We start from the raw sequence: 20,895 nt of genomic DNA on the forward strand, positions 1-20,895 counted from the left end.
TCCAAGGCATTGGGATTTCCTTTTGAACCATACTAGTTCATCTAACCAGGGTAAATTGCCATAGCAAAAATGAAGAAATGCAGTCTACTTTCAATCTATGTAATGGCCTCCTGAACACAAATGGAAGTCAAACGCTCTAGTTCTCTAAAGAAAATGTATTTTAAAAGATATGGTAATGCTTTAAAAGATACGGTAATGCTTTTTAGTGCCACAGAACTTAACTGCTGGTTAAGCAAAAATGGGCTCTGAAAAAACAAAGATTCCTCTAAGGAAGTTTAAGTAGACCTTGCCTTATAAAATGCCAAAGTGCATCAATGTGAAAACATGAGGCAAAAACACAGAGAAAAACCATACCTACTGTGATAACCCTTAAAGTCAAAGGAATAGATAAGAGGAAGCTCAGTATAAAAGCTTCAAGAACCAGCTACAAATTAAGTAACCATATTCCCCACAGGAAAGCTATACAATAAATCACAGGAGGCATCAAAACAGCTGCTGATCCTCTAATGATAAAGTCCAAGTTATTAAAAAGTCTTCATGAAAGTTTCACTATTACCAGAGGAACAAGCACTCAACACTAAGAGAATTATGGCTGCACCTTGAGTCAGAAATCTGGACACTAAGTGTTGGTATAAAAACTAGTCAGAAATAAAAGGCAATTAAAACACCATTTTAAAGAAATTAAAACATTTCTGGACACACATTAGCTAATAACATAAACAGATAAGACAAAAAAAACCCCTCTATCCTAATCTCCAGGCTAAAACATAAGCACTACAAGGCATTTATTAAACGTACAGGTTTTCAAAGGCAAGCTTCTTAAATGACTAGATGTAACACACAGTGATCTTTGGCCTCAAAAACCCTGATTAATAATAATACATTTCAACCACTACGAAAGTGATAGAAACAACTAGAATAAAGTATTAGTGGGCTTCCTTGGTGGTGCAGTGGTTAAGAATCCACCTGCCAATGCAGGGGACATGGGTTCAAGCCCTGGTCCAGGAAGATCCCACATGCCATGGACCAACTAAGCCCGTGTGCCACAACTACTGAGTGTGCGCTCTAGAGCCTGCGTGCCACAACTACTGAGCCCGAGTGCCACAACTTCTGAAGCCCACGCGTCTAGAGCCCGTGCTCTGCAACAAGAGAAGCCACCACAATAAGAAGCCGCAACGAAGAGTAGCCCCTGCTCGCTGCAACTACAGAAAGCCTGCACGTAGCAACAAAGAACCAATGAAGCAAAAAAAAAAAAAAGGTATTAGTAAAAACCTACGTTCTCCTGAATGTTTATTTAATGTACTGTAACTGTTTCCACTCTTAAAAATTGGATAGATAAAAAATAATTTTAGGCATATTCATTATCGAATTCTGAAAACCAACTAATTTTCAGGTATCGTTGCCCACAAAAAAATGTGAATAAAAAATAAATGCCATTGGGCTTCCCTGGTGGCACAGTGGTTGAGAGTCCGCCTGCCAATGCAGGGGACACGGTTCGTGCCCCGGTCAGGGAAGATCCCACATGCTGTGGAGCAGCTAGGCCCGTGAGCCATGGCTGCTGAGCCTGCACGTCCAGAGCCTGTGCTCCCCAACGGGAGAGGCCACAACAGTGAGAGGCCCACGTACAGCAAAAAAAAAAAAAAAAAAAGCCATAATGTGAAATAATTTATAGGTGACAGCACTCTAGTAAGATCACCCCCCCACTGACAATACTGATTTATCAAATTCACTTTAAACATGCAATCTCATTATAATTTCATTCAAGGGTTAGGAGATATTTTTTCTTCCACTTCATTATTTTTCATCTACAACAGAAAAATTTCAAGATGAAGTTTCTTCCTCATTACCTTTGATTTTCCTAGAAAAGGGATTGATTTTATAGGGTACTATGTTTTGGGGCTTTACAATGTCTGAGACTCCCTGAAATTGTTTGCTAAAATTCTGTGAATGCTCCGACGTAGAACAATCTACAACTTCTACGATTTCAACTCTAAGTTTCCCAGTATATCATCCAGAGTAAACCTTCAGAACACACCCCTTATGTAACATTATGCTGTACAGTTTTGTAGAAAAGGACTTTACAAAATTTATTTATCTTTGGCCTTGTGTGGACTGAAGCATTATACTGCATGAGCAGAATTATCAACTACTGATACTCATGAATACCAGAATTAAAAAACTGTTCCAAGAATCAAGGCCTTCATTAACTGGCATCTTTGAACATTATAAATGTATTCCTGGAAATTTCTTCCTCACTCTTTATAAAACCTTCTGAGAAACCATATTTGAATAATTTAGGTAACTATTTTCCAATCTTTTTTAAAACTTCCACCAGATTATATGGACGGTACAACCCCATCAAGTAGACTTTATATCTTACCATTCTTTTTTTAGTAATTAACACAATGAAATTATCTTAAATTTATTATTGAAGACTATGGTACACAATTCTAACATATAAATACTTATTAAAAACTAATTTTTTAAAGTTCACCCTAATCTAATTTTAATAGTATCTATTTCTTTAAATGTCAAAGCTTTTACAAATGAGTAGACTACTAACTTTAACTACATAAGGAAAAAGTGCAAAAAAATGACAATGTGACATGTTTAATTCAGGTTTACATTAAAATGAAAATATGAAACTGTGTTATGTCAAATACTGACCCTCAAAACCCATTTTCATGATGTAGTTGGAATTCATCCTGTTGAGCTTTAAAATAAACTAGCGAAATTCTTAGAATTTGTGTTTTATTTCTAAGTTAAGATACAATTTCGAAAATTGTTATTTGTAGGCACCCCTCCCCAAACACTGCCTTGAGGAGTCTGGGAGAAGCCAAACTAGATACAAGGGTTAACACTTGTTTTGCTAATACAATTTGCAGATAGAGTGCCAATTACCAAGGTAAATTTACATAGTTGCACTTTATGGTCCTTAACTTTCTTCAAAGTGTCCTTTATGGCCCATTTAAGGATACAGATTATCTGTATGACAGTTAAAATTAGTAACAGCAAGTACTTCTGATCTAAATGATAAAGGGACTAAATGATAAACCAGTCTGCTGTACAGGATTCATTCAATATATAGGGTCACCCAAACTATCAAAATTTAACTAAATAACAATTCTTTAACTAAAGGGGAAAAAACACATAAAGAGGTTATTAGTACCTCTGTAAGGTTTAAGAACCTTGCCCAAAGTTTGGGGAACACCACCTGCACTGCTGCTTACAAAGAGCAGGAATCAACAGCCTCTATATATGTAGAACCAATGGTAGCAATCAATAATTGGTTCTGCAATCTTCTTTTGAAAAGAACTGTTGATATTAGCATTTAGAGATATTTTTGCAAATTCAAAGATACATTTGATTAAAAATTGTCCCACTGATTTTTTTTTTTTTTTTTTTTTGCGGTACGCGGGCCTCTCAGTGTTGTGGCCTCTCCCGTTGCGGAGCACAGGCTCCGGACGCGCAGGCTCAGCGGCCATGGCTCACGGGCCCAGCCGCTCCGCGGCATGTGGGATCTTCCCGGACAGGAGCACAAACTCGTGTCCCCTGCATCGGCAGGCGGACCTCTCAACCACTGCGCCACCAGGGGAAGCCCTGTCCCACTGATTTTTACAAACAGTTTTGCAAGAGAGGGAAGAAATACCGAATGTACATACTCATTTTAAGATGCATCCAATCTCACAACTTTTAAAATATGAAAAGTTGCTTCTTAAAATTAAGCAACTATATTGAACTTTCTTGATGGATTCATAGGAAAGCTATGTTAACATAAAACTATATGTTTCATAGGAAGGCAATTTGAAAATTCACTTGAAAAAAAAAAATCTGGGTGATAAAATGCAGATTGCTTTGAGTCCTAAATCAATCTTTTTAGAAACAGGACTGGATCCAAGAAAATATTAAGAAAAAAAACCTTTTTAATCCCTGGCTTTGCTTCTGTTTATCAAACTTTCCATCCAGGTGATAATCTTTTCAAGACTCCTCAATTTCCAAAGAATTATACTATTACTCATTTGTCATGATGTCCTCAACATATCCAAAAGATAATGTCTTAAACTCAGTGTGGTCCAATTTTTACTTTTTAAAAAGCTGAAATTAAAAACTGTATCTATGGGCTTCCCTGGTGGCGCAGTGGTTGAGAGTCCGCCTGCCGGTGCAGGGGACGCGGGTTCGTGCCCCGGTCTGGGAGGATCCCACATGCCGCAGAGCGGCTGGGCCCTGTGAGCCATGGCCGCTGAGCCTGCGCGCATCCGGAGCCTGTGCTCCGCAACGGGAGGGGCCACAGCAGTCAGAGGCCCGCGTATCGCAAAACAAACAAATAAACAAAAAAACCAAAAACAAACAAACAAAAAAACAGTATTTATGAAAAATACTGTTTATAAACAGTAAGTTAAGAACATATAAGCTCATTCATTCCTATATTCTCATATTATCAAGCCAGGTCAGAGTACAATTCTCTCTTTTCACTTACAATAAAATTTATTTTAGGAGCTGTCTGAGAAAACAGATTTGTGGTTGCAAGGGGATAGGGTGGAGGGAAGAGCTGGCTACAAAGGAGCTTCATGGCGAATTTTTGGAGGTATAAAACTACCTGTATCTTGACTGTACTGGTAGATACATGGGTACGCATGTAAAAACTGTACACCGAAAGAGCAAATTTTACTGTATATATATATATATATATATATATATATATATATATATATATATATATAAAGTTTTCTAAGTTGTCTCCACAATTTGTCTTTCCATTCTCTCTTGAATCTCCTTGTAAAGTTTTGTGCCCCCACCATTATCAAAACCTACCCTTATCACTAATGATTTCCACACATGCTACTGCCTACTTTACATCTCTCAAAGTGGATATCTAATAAGGAGGTTAAATTAACATGTCCACAACTCATCTGTTATATTCACCCCTCACTCTGGTTCCTTCTATGTTCTTTCCCTATCCACTGTTTCTATAAATTCCAAGCCAAAACTTTGGTGACATCTTTGATTCCTCCCTTAGCCCTTACATAGGTCTGGAAGCAAATCTGTCTGCATTAACTTCAAAATTCAACTACTTCTCACCATTCCCATTGTCACCTCCCTGATCCTTCCCCAAATGATTGTATAGGTAATTCCATCATCCACTTATTATCTATTTTCAGAATAATCTTGTTAAGACATTACAATTAAGATCCTTTCTGGGCTTCCCTGGTGGCGCAGTGGTTGAGAGTCCGCCTGCTGATGCAGGGGACACGGGTTCGTGCCCCGGTCCAGGAAGATCCCACATGCCGTGGAGTGGCTGGGCCAGTGAGCCATGGCCGCTGAGCCTGTGCATCCGGAGCCTGTGCTCTGGGTAGGAGTAGGAGAAAAGAATTTTTTAAAGACTATTTCTATGCTAATAGAGTTTTTTAAGCAAACCTTTTGAGACAAGCTCCTTCCCTAGAAGTGATGAATTAATAAGAAACAATCACTGCCCCCCAAAATTTAAAACATAAAGAATCCAAAAAAAAAAAAAAAAAAAAAAAAGATCCTTTCTGCTCACAACTCTCCAATGGCCTTCCCCTCATTCAGGGTAAAAACTAAAGATACACAACATCTTAACAGTGCTCTATATGTGTTCAACCCATTCATCTTCTCTTAGACCATCTATTTTCCACTAGTACCCCTGGTGCACACAACAATACCTCATAATAAGATCTTAACAAATACTTGTTGAGAAAATAAGTGACTTTCCTAAACTGACTGTCTAGGAAAGAATTTCTCACAATTCATCAACAACAGATAACAAACCAAACCTACCCATTTAAGGAAAGCCAGTAGGATTAGTCTGCCTTTTTTCTAGCTTTATAAAGACTATTGGGAGAGTTTTTCCCTAAGAAAATCAGACAAAACTTGAATAATCTACCACAAAACCGAATCCTTTTTCAAGCTATTTATTACAAAATAAAAATCAGATCTTGTGCCTATAATATATGTAATTTAAGCCTATTATGCCATGCTTCCTGTAAGGAAATCACAAAGACAATTTTCCATAGATGAGTTTCTCCTGCTATTATACTGTTTGTACCCTATTAATCTGCTCCCCTTGCTAAACTCCACTAATCTCACAGTAATAGCACACTTATCACTGTAAAGTAATAAACATCCTGGAAAAAAAGTTTATCCACCTAAACAAGTCAAATTCTATTTGGTAGACTCTGTTTCTTATTCCTTGGATTAAGAGGGTATCAAAGTAAAATCTTATCCTGTTTATCAAAAGGATATGTCCTCTTTCTTTCCTTGAAAAATAACATTAGTTTCCTGGATATTCTTTCACTATTCCCAACAGCTTTGTTCCAAAACTACAGTCTGGGTTCTCTAACTTCCGTAAGAGCAGTCTTTACTCATTATATTTCTCATATTGAACACTACTCAAAATTTGTCATACCTAGTTAGGACTAACTTTGTAGCACTCCAGACATATACTGTCCAGCTGAGTAGTGACTGGCCATGTATGGCTAATTTAAAACAAATTTAAAATTCAGTTCTGCAGTCATGTTAGCCACATTTCCCATATGTGGCTGTCTACCACGACAATAGTGCACATATAGAATCATCACACAAAGTTCTACTGGACAGCGCTGTTCTGGTTTGTTCCTTCCAGACATCTACCTATACCTATATATAATTTCCAAAGAGAGCCTAGAATTCTATAACTTTAAGTCTATAACAAAAACATAACAAACTAGCTACATGTCCTTAGTATAAATTGATAGTTATACATCTCCTATGACCACAAAACAAAATGGTGAAACTATAAAAAAAAAGCTAAAAAGATTAATAATAAACTTCAAAAATGATATTAGATACTGTATCCAGAGACTTATATCCAGAATATATGAAAAAGCTTTACCCAATATAAAACTGGGCAAAGGATCTGAACACATTTCTCCAAAGATGAACAACAGGCAATTAGCACATGAAAACCCAACATTAGCTTTTAAGAAAATACAAATCAAAATCACAATAGGATAATCCTCACACCAGAATAAACAAAGATACATAATAAAACAAATGTTGGCAAGGATGTGGAGAAATTAAAACCCTCATAACATGGCTGATAGGAAGGTAAAATGGTACAGATGCTTTGGAAGACAGTATGGCAGTCCCCCCAAAAGTTAAACAGAATTATCATTAAGACCCAGCAATTCCACTCCTAGGTACACACCCAAGAGAAATGAAAACATATGCCCATGCAAAAATGTGTATACCAATGTTCAGAGCAGCATTATTCAAAATGTGGAAACATCTCAAAAGTCTACCAACTGATGAAGGGATAAACAGAATGTGGTGTTATCCATGCAATGGAATATAATTCAACAGTAAAAAGGAATGAAGTACTAATACAGGGTGTAACATGGATGAACTGTGAAAAATTCACGGAAGAAACTGGTCACAAAAGATATCTCATATGATTCCACTGACATGAAATGTCCGCAACAGGCAAATTTATAGATAGAAAGCAGATGCTAGGCCTCGGGACAGAGGAAGAATAGGGAACAACTACTAGTAAGTTGTTTATTTTTGCGGTGATAAAATGTTCTAATATTAGATAATGGTCATGACTGCACAACTCTGAATATATAAATTGAACTGTATACCGTAAAATGAATTACGTCTCAACAAAGCTAGGTTTTAAAAAAAGAAAAAATAAACATCAAGGAGCTTGACAAAGTATATCCGGATGGAGAATGTCCTGAAGTAGATTCCTAAAACAGCAGAGGTTACCTTTCCATTAGGTAATAATGTACCCCAAACACCACTTAATTAAGAGCCAAAGCAGATTCTTTGATCTAGACTCAAATGCTTCCCCTTCAAATAAATATCTCCCACTTATTCAACAAGAGTCCAGGACACAAATTTAAGTCCAATAATATATTTATGTTCAAAGTATAGTCATACTAATATATGCACGCATCTAAAATCTTTCTGCCAACTACAACATCATCAGGTTCCCGTAAGAAAGAACCAACAAAAGGGCTCTAAGCAAATGAAAAATTTCACCCTATGCCTAAAATGACATCTAAACTGTCACCTAAAGAGGCCTCTCTTAGCTTTTCCAAGTAGCCAAGAACCCTCTTGCTCTCTGAATCACATGCCCTTTCCAAGCAGATGGTCGCACTCAATTCTCCAAAACCTAAATATTTCATGTACTCTTCCTTCATACACACATACAAAGCCCATCTCTTGGGTCCAGTGTTGCTCAGGAATATCAGAAAATTGGAAGAAAAGGAGCGAGCCAAGAAGACAGCTCCTCTAACACCAATAAGATGGGTGGTGGTGCCTCCAATCCATATACTGTATTTTTTTACTTTTTAATTCAAAACCTAAAACACTATGCCAAGAACAAAATAAGGGCTCAAATATTAGTTTAAGGAATATGATGGTCAGCCTCTTTTACCTGTCTTGCATTTCAATGGAGATTCCCCCACCTCAACTTCTTTTCTCCACTCTCTACCACCAGCATACCTTAGTGGAAAAGATCTGCAGGGTAAGTATCAACAAAATTGCTTATTTCCCAAAATTCTAACAACTAACTCAAAGCTTCCAAACACTTGTTACTTAGCAAAAAGGTTACGCCTTTAATGGCATAATTCTAGTCATAAAAGATAAAAATCTCAGCTTTACTTGACTATTTTCTCCCTACAAAGCACCTGCTCTCATAACTTTGACCCAATATATCATGCCAAGAGCAGTCGACCTCAGAAATTTCTCCCCATTCCAACATTTACAATGGTAACTACACATCTTTCCCTCCTCCAGTTTCTCTTTTCTAGTCATGGGGTTGTTTATAAGACATCACTGCTAATATGACACAACTAAATATGCCATACAACTGCCCTTGATGACTAACATTCTTTCCAATCACAGCTGGCTGCTTCCCCAAATATGCTAAGGATATTCATAATTGTGTATCTTTATTAGAGATGTACCCTCACCCTATCTGCCTAAAAAACCTCCTGCTTAATAACAAAGGCAGGGTCAAATACTGCCATTTGTGAAACTACCTGGAGCTCTTTAAATTTTAACAGGGGAGCTTATAGCTCCCCAAAGGGCAACACAATTCATCTTTCTATGAGACAATCCTGTACAAAGCAGGACACACAGCAGCCCCTATTAATTTCACAGCACTTTCTTCACTGTATAATATAGTACATATCATACATGTGCCATATTTGATCTGCTTGTTAGATTTACTTCATTCCTCTATTCATGGTGTACTAGCAATATTTACTTAATATATTTATATGTGGAGTAATAACAGCACTCTGAAAAATCTCTAGTGGAACAACTTCACAGTTCAGTCACTTATACATTGTTGACATTATTATCCATATGCAACTTATAAGTTATGTATTATAAAGTCCTCAAAGACCACTGAACTAAAACCAGGGTCCTTCTGAAGCAGATCTTTTGCTTACCAGGTGTTTAACATGTCTCAGCTATCATACTATAGCCTATTATCAAATCTGACTAAGTGCTCCCAAGTTCTTTATAGAAGAATGACTGAGAATTACTCCACAGTCCATAACTGGTATTTCTTTTATTCAAATTGAGACACAATTCGCATACCAAACCACAAAATAAACCCTCTGAATATGTACAACTCAGTGATTGTTAGTTTTCTCACAAATTTCTGCTATCATCACCACTCTAATTCCAAAACATTTTCCCTGGGTGATCTTATAAGGGAAAGAAAAGCGGGACTACAACTGATTACAGAAAGTACATCTGAAAGCTTTTCCTAAAAATGGATATGTTTTTACACTTAAGAAAACACTGTAAATATTTGTGGCAGAAATCAGAAACACTTATAAATCAAGCTTGATAAGAACATTGCCAGGTTAGCTGTGACAAACAATTTCATACGTGTTAGCCTACCGAAGAACTTTCAGATCTACTTTTAGTATATTCCAATCCTCTTGCGTGAAAGATAAGATTCCTCAAAAACCATAGCTTTAAAAAAATTTTTTTTATTGGAAAAGAGTTGATTTACAATGTTGTGTTACTTTCTGCTGTACAGCAAAGTGTATCAGTTATACATATATATATATCTCCATTCTTTTTTAGACTCTTTTCCCATATAGGTCATTACAGAGTATCAAGTAGAGTTCCCTGTGCTATACCAAAAACTACAGCTTTAATGCCTGTTAGATATCTCCAACAATGTGCCAATTATTTTTATTACAACACTTTCGGTACAACAGCACAATGTGCCTTCTAATGATCAGTAATTTCAAAAATAAATGACTAAATATCAATGTGGAAAGAGAATTAAAATAAATAAAGAGAAATTAATTTAAGCATTTGAAAGAAAAAACACTCAAAGGAACTGCTTCACACAAGAAGTCCTCTAACAGGAACTATTCCAGCAACAATTTCCCTAGAAGCAACAAGATTCAACAGGACACAACTCGTGTCAGCTTACAGGACTTATCAGACTTTCAACATCAATGAACAATATGTTTTGTACTCAACGGTAACTGATGCAACTCTCCTAGTTTTATACACAGACCCCCATGAATATTCACCCAACTTTGAGCCTTGTATTCCTACCAGAAAAAAAATGTGTTAACAAATCTTTGAGTAATTATAAACTATGCATGACAGTTTATAGCATATTTGAAAGAGCTGACAATGTATCTGAGTGACATTAACAACCCTATCTAAAGTGGTAGTTTCACGTATGTTGGCACAATTTATGTTAAACTCATCTAAGAACTTCCAACATCTATTACATCAGGAATGGCCTTAAGAACAAATAAAAAGACAGACCTAATTTACATAATTTATGAAAAAGTAATTAGCGTTAAGACTACAGAATCCAATCTGCTGTCTCCTCAGAAGACAGCATACTAAAATATTAAGTGACTCAGTTAAGTTTTAATATTTGATTATCTAGGTTTTTTTGCGGTACGCAGGCCTCTCACTGCCGTGGCCCCTCCCGTTGCAGAGCACAGGCTCCAGATGCGCAGGCTCTGCGGCCATGGCTCACGGGCCCAGCCGCTCCGCGGCATGTGGGATCTTCCCAGACAGGGGCACGAACCCGTGTCCCCTGCATCGGCAGGCGGACTCTCAACCACTGCGCCACCAGACAAGCCCTATCCTCCAGTTTTAAAGGTAGAGTATTTATATTCTTTGGGACTTGATCACCAATACCCACAAATACCCAAGCAAAAATACAAATCACTCTAATTCTCCTAACAAAACATCATTTATCACCTACTCCCTGATATCTAAAATATATATATCTCCTTAAGAAACACCCAATGCCTTCATTCTTAAAGCTTCTAACAAAAGTCAGGCTAATGATGATTAAAGTGTGCAATACCTTCATGAAATATTCTGGTCTCCTCTCCCACCTCCCCCATGTCAAAAAAGAGAAAAGAAAAGAAGAAAATAGTACTTGAATCTCAACTAGCCTCCAAATCTACCCCACTAGTTCACAGGGAATACAGGTGGCAGAGGAACATGCTAAACAACACAAAATATAACCTGCAAAATCTGTGGTCTAAAAAAATTTCCAGTCTGTGGAACACTGATGAGATTATTTTAACTATTTTAATTATAAATGGTATTGTCATTATGCTTATAAAAGCAGTCTTTATCTTTTACTGATATACTACTTTCTTATATACGTATATTTGAATTAAAAAGTTCCATAACACAGTAAACAAAAAAATTGAAGTAACTACTAAACAGCATGTCTAGAAAACAAACACCAATCAGTCTTCATTTCACTATGAAGACTTCTGTCACATAAAGGACTCTAATTATGCTAGAGATGTTAGTTTTTGTGGAGAGGAATGGTGGGGTGTCCATGATTCCCTTCATTTTGATATTACAGGAATATTCATGCTCTAAAAAGATTGGGAATTCTTGACTGATTAAAAGCATAATAATATTTGAGGGTTATTTTATAATGCAATCTATCTTCCACGTTTCCTTTAGTCTTCATAACAACTCTATTAGTAGGCATTATTATCTCCATTTTAGGGATAAGAAAACTGAGATGACATATATGACTCTGGTCATAACCTTTTCCACTTAGTGATTAAGTCTTTGGATTCCTCAATTATTCTTTTCTTTGCTCTGTATCAGCTGCCTCCCTAACATAACAATAGGTAGTAGAAATGTCAAATTTATGTCTTGAAATATTCATGTGAATTTCATGTTCTTCAGAGTATGACTAAGGACTAAAGTGACTAAGTAGACAGATTTAACCTCCATTTACATAACAGGAAGCAGAGCTTTCAGCACATCTCACAGCCAATTTCCCATCTTCTTAAGAATCTAACAGCTGATTCAGGATGTTACTAACTGTATCTTAATCTTGTGAATAAAGTATCTTCAGGATGACTTCTGAGAGAAAACTATACCATTTTCCTGAGAAGTTTTTCCATTCTTAAAATGTTCGTTTCCCCAACAGACCTCAGTATATATTTAAATGAGCTCTTTTCCAGCTACTATTTGGTTACTCCATCACTCATCAGAATTCTTTTTCTACTGGCTGAGATTAGAATGGAAGGTCAAAGACATTCCTTTTCACTGACACCCCATAATATCAAGCAATACAGAGAATAACTAAAGGTATTCTCTTGCCTCTTGAAAAACTAAAAAGTGAGGCCAACAGTGGTGTTGTCACCAATATTTTTTCTTTTCTTTTCTTTTTTTTGGGGGGTACACAGGCCTCTCACTGCTGTGGCCTCTCCCGTTGCAGAGCACAGGCTCCGGACATGCAGGCTCAGCAGCCATGGCTCACGGGCCCAGCCACTCCGCAGCATGTGGGATCTTCCCGGACCGGGGCACGAACCCGTGTCCCCTGCATCGGCAGGCGGACTCTCAACCACTGCGCCACCAGGAAAGCCCCCATGTCACCAATTTTTAAGACCAAATAGCAGTGGTAAGAAATTTGAAGATATTTCTGCAAACATCTAAATGATTTCACTCTTCTCTGCTGTCTCTAACTCTTTTACTCAATTTTGAAATTCTTCAGTTAAAAGAGCTTTTCCCAAACTTATTTAGAGTACGATGATAAAGGGATGGTCAAAGTTTCACTGCCTCACCAAGACAACTAAAAGTAAAACTTTAGAGGACAATTCTCATGAATGTAGAAGTGTACACTGTTAAAATTTTCTATACACTCAAAGTCATACATAACTTATCCCTATCCACACATCTACCAATTTTCTCATGACTTTTTCAAATACGAATGCTATTCTGTAGGCACAAGAAATCATAATCATTATTCCAACCTCCCTGCCTTTTAGAACTGTATCATCACCCCCAATCTACAATACAAACACTTCAACATTAACTCCTAAAGCAATCTCTATTGTTAATTCATTATATATTCTTATTGCATCCTATTTCGTATTGGTTGGTTTGCTCAAAGGAGACTATTGGATTTTTAAGCTTAGGAATCATTTTTTACAGTTCTGCTGTAATCCCTTACAATGCAAAACCAAGGGGCCAGTATGCAACAGGGAAATAATGAAGAGAACATGATACTGCTAATTTAGTCCCATTTCATCATTAGGCAAGTCAGTCCTTACTTTTATGTGGCAAACAAATTAAAACATTTGCTCTGACAATATATATAAACTGATTCTTTGAAATCAACAGAAACGTCACCTTAGCTAGTCTACCTCTGACAATTTTGGGGAAGGTATTTTTTCATTATGTTCTGGCAGAAAGAGGGGGTTTTATTTGAAAACATGTCTGTTATTCATTACTACAAAATGGAACATTACTATGCAATACAAAAATAAAATGGTTCTCACTAGACAGCTTCTTTCTGGAATAGACAAAACATTTTAAACATACCTGTCATAATAATCCCGTTGAAAGTCATAGTCCAAGTCAAAAGAGGAGCTGAAAAATAAATACCAAAGAGGATTAATTTGGAACTGTTGATGTAAATTCACAACAGCAGATGGGAAAAAAAAAACCCACGCTAAACCAACCCAACAAATAGATCAACAGATTAGCATGAACTAACAACCAATCATTAAACAACAGATCTCTAAATTCCAATCACCTTAGGTCACTGGCCATTCAGTGGCCAAACTGCAAATTTAGGTGTAAGATTGCTAAAATGTCAACACACAACATTAACAGCTAAAATAAGAACATGGAAAAATACAATAGTAAATTAAACATTTTTATGTCATCCTCCTTCCCTCTCTCCCTCCCCAGCTTCTTAGAAGCTAAATAACTCCTCTTGAAGGACTGTAATTTATGCTTTAAATACCAAACTACTCTTTAATAGTAAAAACCTCAGGGAATTCTAATAATTCTCTGGGAAATGGGGTAAAAGGAGGTATATTAACACAAAATTAATAAAGCATTACTTTTGCACATATAAAACATACTACAGTTAACCCTCCCCACATCCAGAAAACAGATAGAGAAGATGCCCACTGATGGACACAATGCAGTTATAAATAATAAAGTTCCGGACCTGAGTAGAGGGGACGGAGAAGGGTGTTCTGGTACTGACCCGTACATCTCCGCTGCAGATCGTTTCACACCTGCTTTTCCTCGGTTCACTTTTGGCTCTGCGGCCAGATTAATATCTGAAAAAAAACAAAAACAAAAGCTTTAATGACACCTCCGTTGAGGGGTAGGGTGGGGTGGGGTGGTCCTCAAACTGCAGCTTTTTAAAGTGTACATGGCCATACATATCAACAAAGGTCAAAAGATGTACCTCACCTTTCATTGTCATATAAAATAGGCTCAAGAATTTTTTACAAGGTTTGGACTTAATATTCCATTTCTTTGTCCTCTGTTCTGTACCAACAAAGCATTCATTATGCAAAATGCATTAAGTTTGTCTCTGGTACCTTCTACCCTCAGCTCGCACACTTCAATGAGAAACTCTCACCATTCAGAGTGCTCACTCAGTTACTATCAAAGAAGAAAAGTATCAGTGACCAACAGTTGCCTTTCCAGAAATGATTCTGTGTATTTAAAATAAGCACAAATATTAGGAATGAGTAAATGACCTCAGAGATATAAATATATAGCAATTCATGAATTAATATGGTTGAAGTATGGCACCCTCAAAATTATCCCCAAAGGGGAATTCTCCTTACAAACAGGATAACCTGAAAAGTTGCATATAAAATACTTAAGAAATACTGTGCAAGGCTGCCCTGGCAGAGCAGTGGTTAAGAATCTGCCTGCCAATGCAGGCGACACGGGTTCAAGCCCTGGTCTAGGAAGATCCCACATGCCGCGGAGCAACTAAGCCCGTGCGCCACAACTACTGAGCCTGTGCTCTAAAGCCCGCATGCCACAACTACTGAAGCCTGCGCGCCTAGAGCCTGTGCTCTGCAACAAGAGAAGCCACCCAATGAGAAGCCCACGCTCCACAATGAGAAGTAGCCCCTGCTTGCCGCAACTAGAGAAAAGCCCGTGCACAGCCACAAAGACCCAACGCAGCCAAAACTAAAAATAAATAAATAAATTTATAAAGAAAAAACAAACGAAACTCTATTTGGAGAAACTACTAAAAAAAAATAGAGAAATACCGTGCAAACAGCAAGATGCTTAAGTAAACAACCTTTACATGCATGCATACACACACTCCAAGAAAAGGGAAAGACGCAAAAAAAAAAATCCTTGTTTCCATATACAGCATAATTTTTAAAATACCTATGCCAGAGTACCCAGCTGCTTACCATGCCACCCACTACCTACGAAAGAGTTCATGTTCTCCTTCGTATTTTAACAGAAGAGACCATTTGTCAAAAAACTATTAGCCAAAAGCTAGCCAGCTCTCCAAAACTCAGTTTAAATAACTAATTGAAAAACAGACATTTAAGTACACTATTTGCTAAACACCATTACATTTATGAATAATCTTCAGAGTTCTTGTCTCACTAAACATTTCTAATTTTTAATATGTAATGTTTATTAACCTTGCTTTTTACAGTTTTGACTTTGGAATCCTAAGATTTTACAAAACTAAATATAGAATTTTTAAATCAATTTAAAAATGTAATAACAAAATGAAACAGAACTAAATTATATATCAGTTGATTATACAACCTTATAGAATAATTATTTCATGTGATTCTAAACTACAGTATAGCTGACTCTTGAACAACATAGGGGTTGGGGCCCTGACCCTCTGCACAGTTGAAAATCTGCATATAACTTAACAGTTGGCCCTCCTTATCCACGGTTCCACATTGGGGGAATTCAACCAACGTTCCTGTAATACTGTAATACATATTTATTAAAAAAAAAAAATTCCACGTATAAGTGGATCTGCGCAGTGCAAACACGTTGTTCAATCAAAGGAAAACTGTACTAATATCCAAAATAGAATATATAGTAATAAAATGAACCTCAAATCTAAAATAACATTTAATAATCTTAACTTTGGTAAAAACACCGATGATTGTTTAAAACTGTGGTACAAAGCGCACGTAAAAGCATACGTTTTGTTTTCTTAAAAAAGTAATGTGTCCCCTATTCTGCCCAAGATGCAACTGAAATTCAGTAACAATAAACACTCCTGGTATAACAGGTTTCTAAATAACTCCCATTAAAAGGAGCCAACAGTCTTTTGAAAAAGGGACAGACTCCAGGATAGATCAAGAAATACAGATGACCTGGAATATCTTGTGGTACCAGAAAGCAAGGAAGCAATACAATATTAGAAGAGTAAGGTCTCAAGGACACAGGAACCAACTTGAAGGTTATCAATCCACTGGCCAAAGACGAAATATCCTGAGCTCTAAAGAATGATTTGCAATGGACTGAACATATGTAATGCGATCTAAAGTTTAGAATATAAACTGTTTCTCAACAGAGCTCAGATCTCATTTCTCAAAATTTGAACATGCTAGATCACAGAGAACCCTACTGGGAGAACCAATAGCTAAAACAACCTTTTATTGAGTGTAACATACTGAACTAGAAGCTTCTCGTGAATCATCTCAATTAATCCTCTCAATTTATCTAATTTCTCTTGACAACCCCGAAGTATTATTGCCTCAGGTAAGAACAGATAATAAACTGAGGTCCTATTACCTTCATTTTAACAAACGAGAAAAATTAAGGCTCAGCCAAACTAGGTAGACTGCCCAACACATAGTTGTGAGGCCCCAAGATACAGCCCAGCAATCTAACTCTAGAACACATGACTAAGCTATACTGTCTTCACCCAGTCGACTGTGCAGTAAGACACAGCCATTTTAAGCAGCAATAGTACCTTATGAAATATCACTCCTATCTCCCCTACCTTACTGAAGACTGCCAACTAAGAGTTATCCAGTCTCTACTAACACAAAACGGCCTAATAAGTAAAATCCTCTTTAGCCTATGAAACCTATAAACCCAACATTTTTATTAGGCTAATGTCAGTCATAACATCCAGAACACCTCAGACTGTTAACTTTATGGAGAGGGAGACAAAGAGAAGACATGAACAGAAAAACTCTCAGATCTGAATTATATAATCAATGAAAAATTAATTCAACCCAGACCTTACCTAAAACCTGGCCAGCAATCATTCTGCCATCCTCTCCTGCCACAGCAGCCCGGGCATTTCTCTCATTAACATACTGAACGAAGGCAAAACCCTTATGAACAGAGCAACCCACGATTTTGCCATATTTCGAGAAGATTGCCTCCACATCAGATTTCTTGACCACAAGAGTATTGAGATTCCCAATGAATACACGGGAGTTCATGGAGCGAGGATCCGTCTTGTTGGTAACATTGCTGGCCATTGTCTTTGATGGTAAGGTGCTTCACAAAGCTGAAAAACTGAGAGAAAAAAAGGCATTTAGGTGAAAAGATGTTAAAAACAAAACAATCGTTGATAAAAAGCTGTTCTACTCTTATTTTGAACCACTTTCAGTCAACTGAAAAGGATCTCATAGCACCAAGTATATTACTATTCAGAGACTAGAGCCCCCTGAATAAATCCTTATAGAAATTCAACCTCCTATTCTGTAGTATATTCCTGCTAGATTATCCCTTATGGGCAGGGGGGAATCCTCTTCACAGATTATTGGCAACACAATCTTCTTGGGCATTATTAATTCCAAGTGATCTCCCTGTTTTAAAGTCCTCAAGCAAATTAGAACCCCCTAAGCTCTCTACCACTGACTTCTTGTTTTTCACCTTCCCAATCATGCTAACCTAACTATTCCTTGCCATCTGTCATCAGTAACTCCACCTTCTTGCACACTGCTTTTACTAAAATGAGTCTCACTCATTCCCGCGGATACACAGAACTCCAAATTCTGCCCGCAAACTCTTCTTCAGCTAGATGAATGTGGACCTAACACACTACCCTTCAAATGTAATTAACTTTATTATACAAAAGCAATAAACAGAACCAATTCATTCACTCTGGAAATAATCTATTTCCAGGTACTTCAAATGGTTTATAGTATGCCATAGATTATCAATACCATCTTTTTTACAAAATGTAATGATTCTTTAGTTTTTATGTGAAAATATAATACAAAATATAGCTGGGACAATAATGCTGGATGGTGATGATGATAAAACTACCAGGTAGAACACTGCGTGAATCAAAAAAGAACCAGGAGACAGGCTTCCCTGGTGGCGCAGTGGTTGAGAATCCGCCTACCAATGCAGCGGACATGGGTTCGATCCCTGGTCCGGGAAGATCCCACATGCCATGGAGCAACTAAGCCCATGCGCCACAACTACTGAGCCTGCACTCTAGAGCCTGTGAGCCACAACTACTGAGCCTGCGTGCTGCGACTACTGAAGCCCGTGAGCCTAGAGTCCATGCTCCACAGCAAGAGAAACCACCGCAATGAGAAGCCCGCGCACCGCAACGAAGAGTAGCTCCCCGCTCGCTGCAACTAGGGAAAGCCCACGTGCAGCAACGCACCCAAAAATAAAAAAAAATTAAAAAAAAAAGAACCAGGAGAACCAAGGAAGAGGATACAACTTTCCTCAGGCCGTTTCAAAACAAAAATAATCTTTATGTATGTTACAGAGGCACAATCCTGTAATTACATGGAAACTCATGATATCATTTTAAAGTGCGGGGATGTTTTGACATTCTTTAGCTTTTTTATCAGTCTACTGCTCCTTCCCACACCAAAGTTAAAGAGTTTAAGATGGACCCGCCTTAGATTTAGAGTAACATTCTTAAATTTCCCATTCATCCCTTTGAAAGGTACTGACAACAAATTAAACGATACCAGTGTCTAGTATCTCTTAACTTTCCAATCCTCAAGATAATAACAAACTAGTTTTTGTGGATTATGTAAAAATGTTTTATATACACATACATGTAAAAAAAGTATATTTATACATGGCCACCACCATTCTGACCCTTAAAATACCTAGTCATTTCATAAGCATCCTGATTTTAAAGCTGTAAAGCTCCTATCCTTTCTGAAATTCAAGAAACAGCCTTTCTTTTGCCTTCTAAATTACACCTTTATAAACAGTTAATTTTTTGACTAAGCAGTAAAAATTTACCTCACAGTGGCTAGTGAGAATCACCAACAGCCTTTCAACTTAAGTGGGAGCACCAGAAAGTCTTAGAACACCAAGAGGAATCAAAACAGAAACCTACTAAAAGGCCTAACTGGTTTCAAATACTTCTGCTTGGCTCTTAAGGTTTGCTATTAAGTGGGGACTTAAGCCAGTTTTCAGCAAATATTTTTCCCAAACAATAAATATACCAATAGCAATTACAGGTAAAATCTCCCTTTTAAAAAAAAATTTTATTTATACTTCGCTCTGTTGGGTCTTCACTGCTGCGCGCGGCTTCCTCTAGCTGCGGCGAGCAGGGGCTACTCTTCGTTGCGGTGTGTGGGTTTCTCACTGCAGTGGCTTTCCTCGTTGCGGAGCATGGGCTCTAGGCACACGGGCTTCAGGAGTTACGGCGCGTGGGCTCTAGAGCGCAGCCTCAGTAGTTGTGGCGCATGGGCTTAGCTGCTCTGCGGCATGTGGGATCTTCCCAGACCAGGGCTTGAACCCGTGTCCCCTGCATTGGCAGGTGGATTCTTAACCACTGTGCCACCAGGGAAGCCCCCTCCCTGGGTTTTAACGAGAATAACAACCATGGGTAAAGCATGGACAGCATTTACAACAGAACTTGGTGTCAAAGCATCCATCCCAACCAAAACTCCAAAATGCACGCTGCTAAGGGCAAGCCAACAGCTAACACACACGGTATCTATCACTGTGGGAGAAGCAAAGAGAAGCAACTGGGACTAAAAGACCCAGAAATTGAAGAATACCAAAACATCCAGGTAGTATTTATTGGAAAGGAAAAGGGAACCAATGTCAGGAAAAGCAGTTCCAACAGGGAGAATTTTGCCTGCTCCAATAGTGGGTGAGTACAAGGTACTGCAGCTTAAGTCTGAAGGTGCTAGAACAGCTGAAGTCTGTATAAAATCTCAATACCAACTCAGAAACCCCATATGCACCATTCCCTTCTCAATCCCTTTCATCTCCCTAAAACTCCTAACTTTACAGTAAAATCACTTTCCTCCTTTTAAAATAGTTCTATTACCTAAATGTATATCCCTGCATAGTATAGTCCTACCCATTAAAACAAATTTGACTTTTTTTTTTTTTTTTGTGGTACGCGGGCCTCTCACTGTTGTGGCCTCTCCTGTTGCAGAGAGCACAGGCTCCGGATGCGCAGGCTCAGCAGCCATGGCTCACGGGCCTAGCCACCCCGTGGCATGTGGGATCTTCCCAGACCAGGGCACAAACCCATGTCCCCTGCATCGGCAGGCGGACTCTCAACCACTGCGCCACCAGAGAAGCCCTGATGTGTCTTTTAAAGGCTCTTTTTATAAGTCCCCCTTTAACTTAAAATTTATCTGTTGAAGAATC

The 20,895-nt window shown here is 37.9% G+C and overlaps 1 protein-coding gene across 4 annotated transcripts in view; it reads right to left on the bottom strand.

The window, feature by feature from the left end:
* Positions 1 to 20,895, bottom strand: part of HNRNPC (heterogeneous nuclear ribonucleoprotein C) — a 47,998-nt gene that overhangs the window by 4,166 nt on the left and 22,937 nt on the right. For 3 of the 4 annotated variants that reach the window (XM_007449505.1, XM_007449507.1, XM_007449506.1), the window contains 3 exons: positions 17,543 to 17,820; positions 14,540 to 14,615; positions 13,864 to 13,911 (listed from right to left, as the gene is read on the bottom strand). In XM_007449505.1, coding sequence (XP_007449567.1) covers positions 13,864 to 13,911; positions 14,540 to 14,615; positions 17,543 to 17,783 — 365 coding nt within the window. In that variant the 5' untranslated portion in view covers positions 17,784 to 17,820. Of the gene's footprint in view, positions 1 to 13,863; positions 13,912 to 14,500; positions 14,616 to 17,542; positions 17,821 to 20,895 lie in introns of all 4 variants that reach the window. The other variant, XM_007449504.1, reaches the window with a different exon arrangement.

This window comes from Lipotes vexillifer, unplaced genomic scaffold (assembly GCF_000442215.2).
Source record: "Lipotes vexillifer unplaced genomic scaffold, Lipotes_vexillifer_v1.1 scaffold1093, whole genome shotgun sequence".
NCBI classification, from domain to species: domain Eukaryota; kingdom Metazoa; phylum Chordata; class Mammalia; order Artiodactyla; family Lipotidae; genus Lipotes; species Lipotes vexillifer.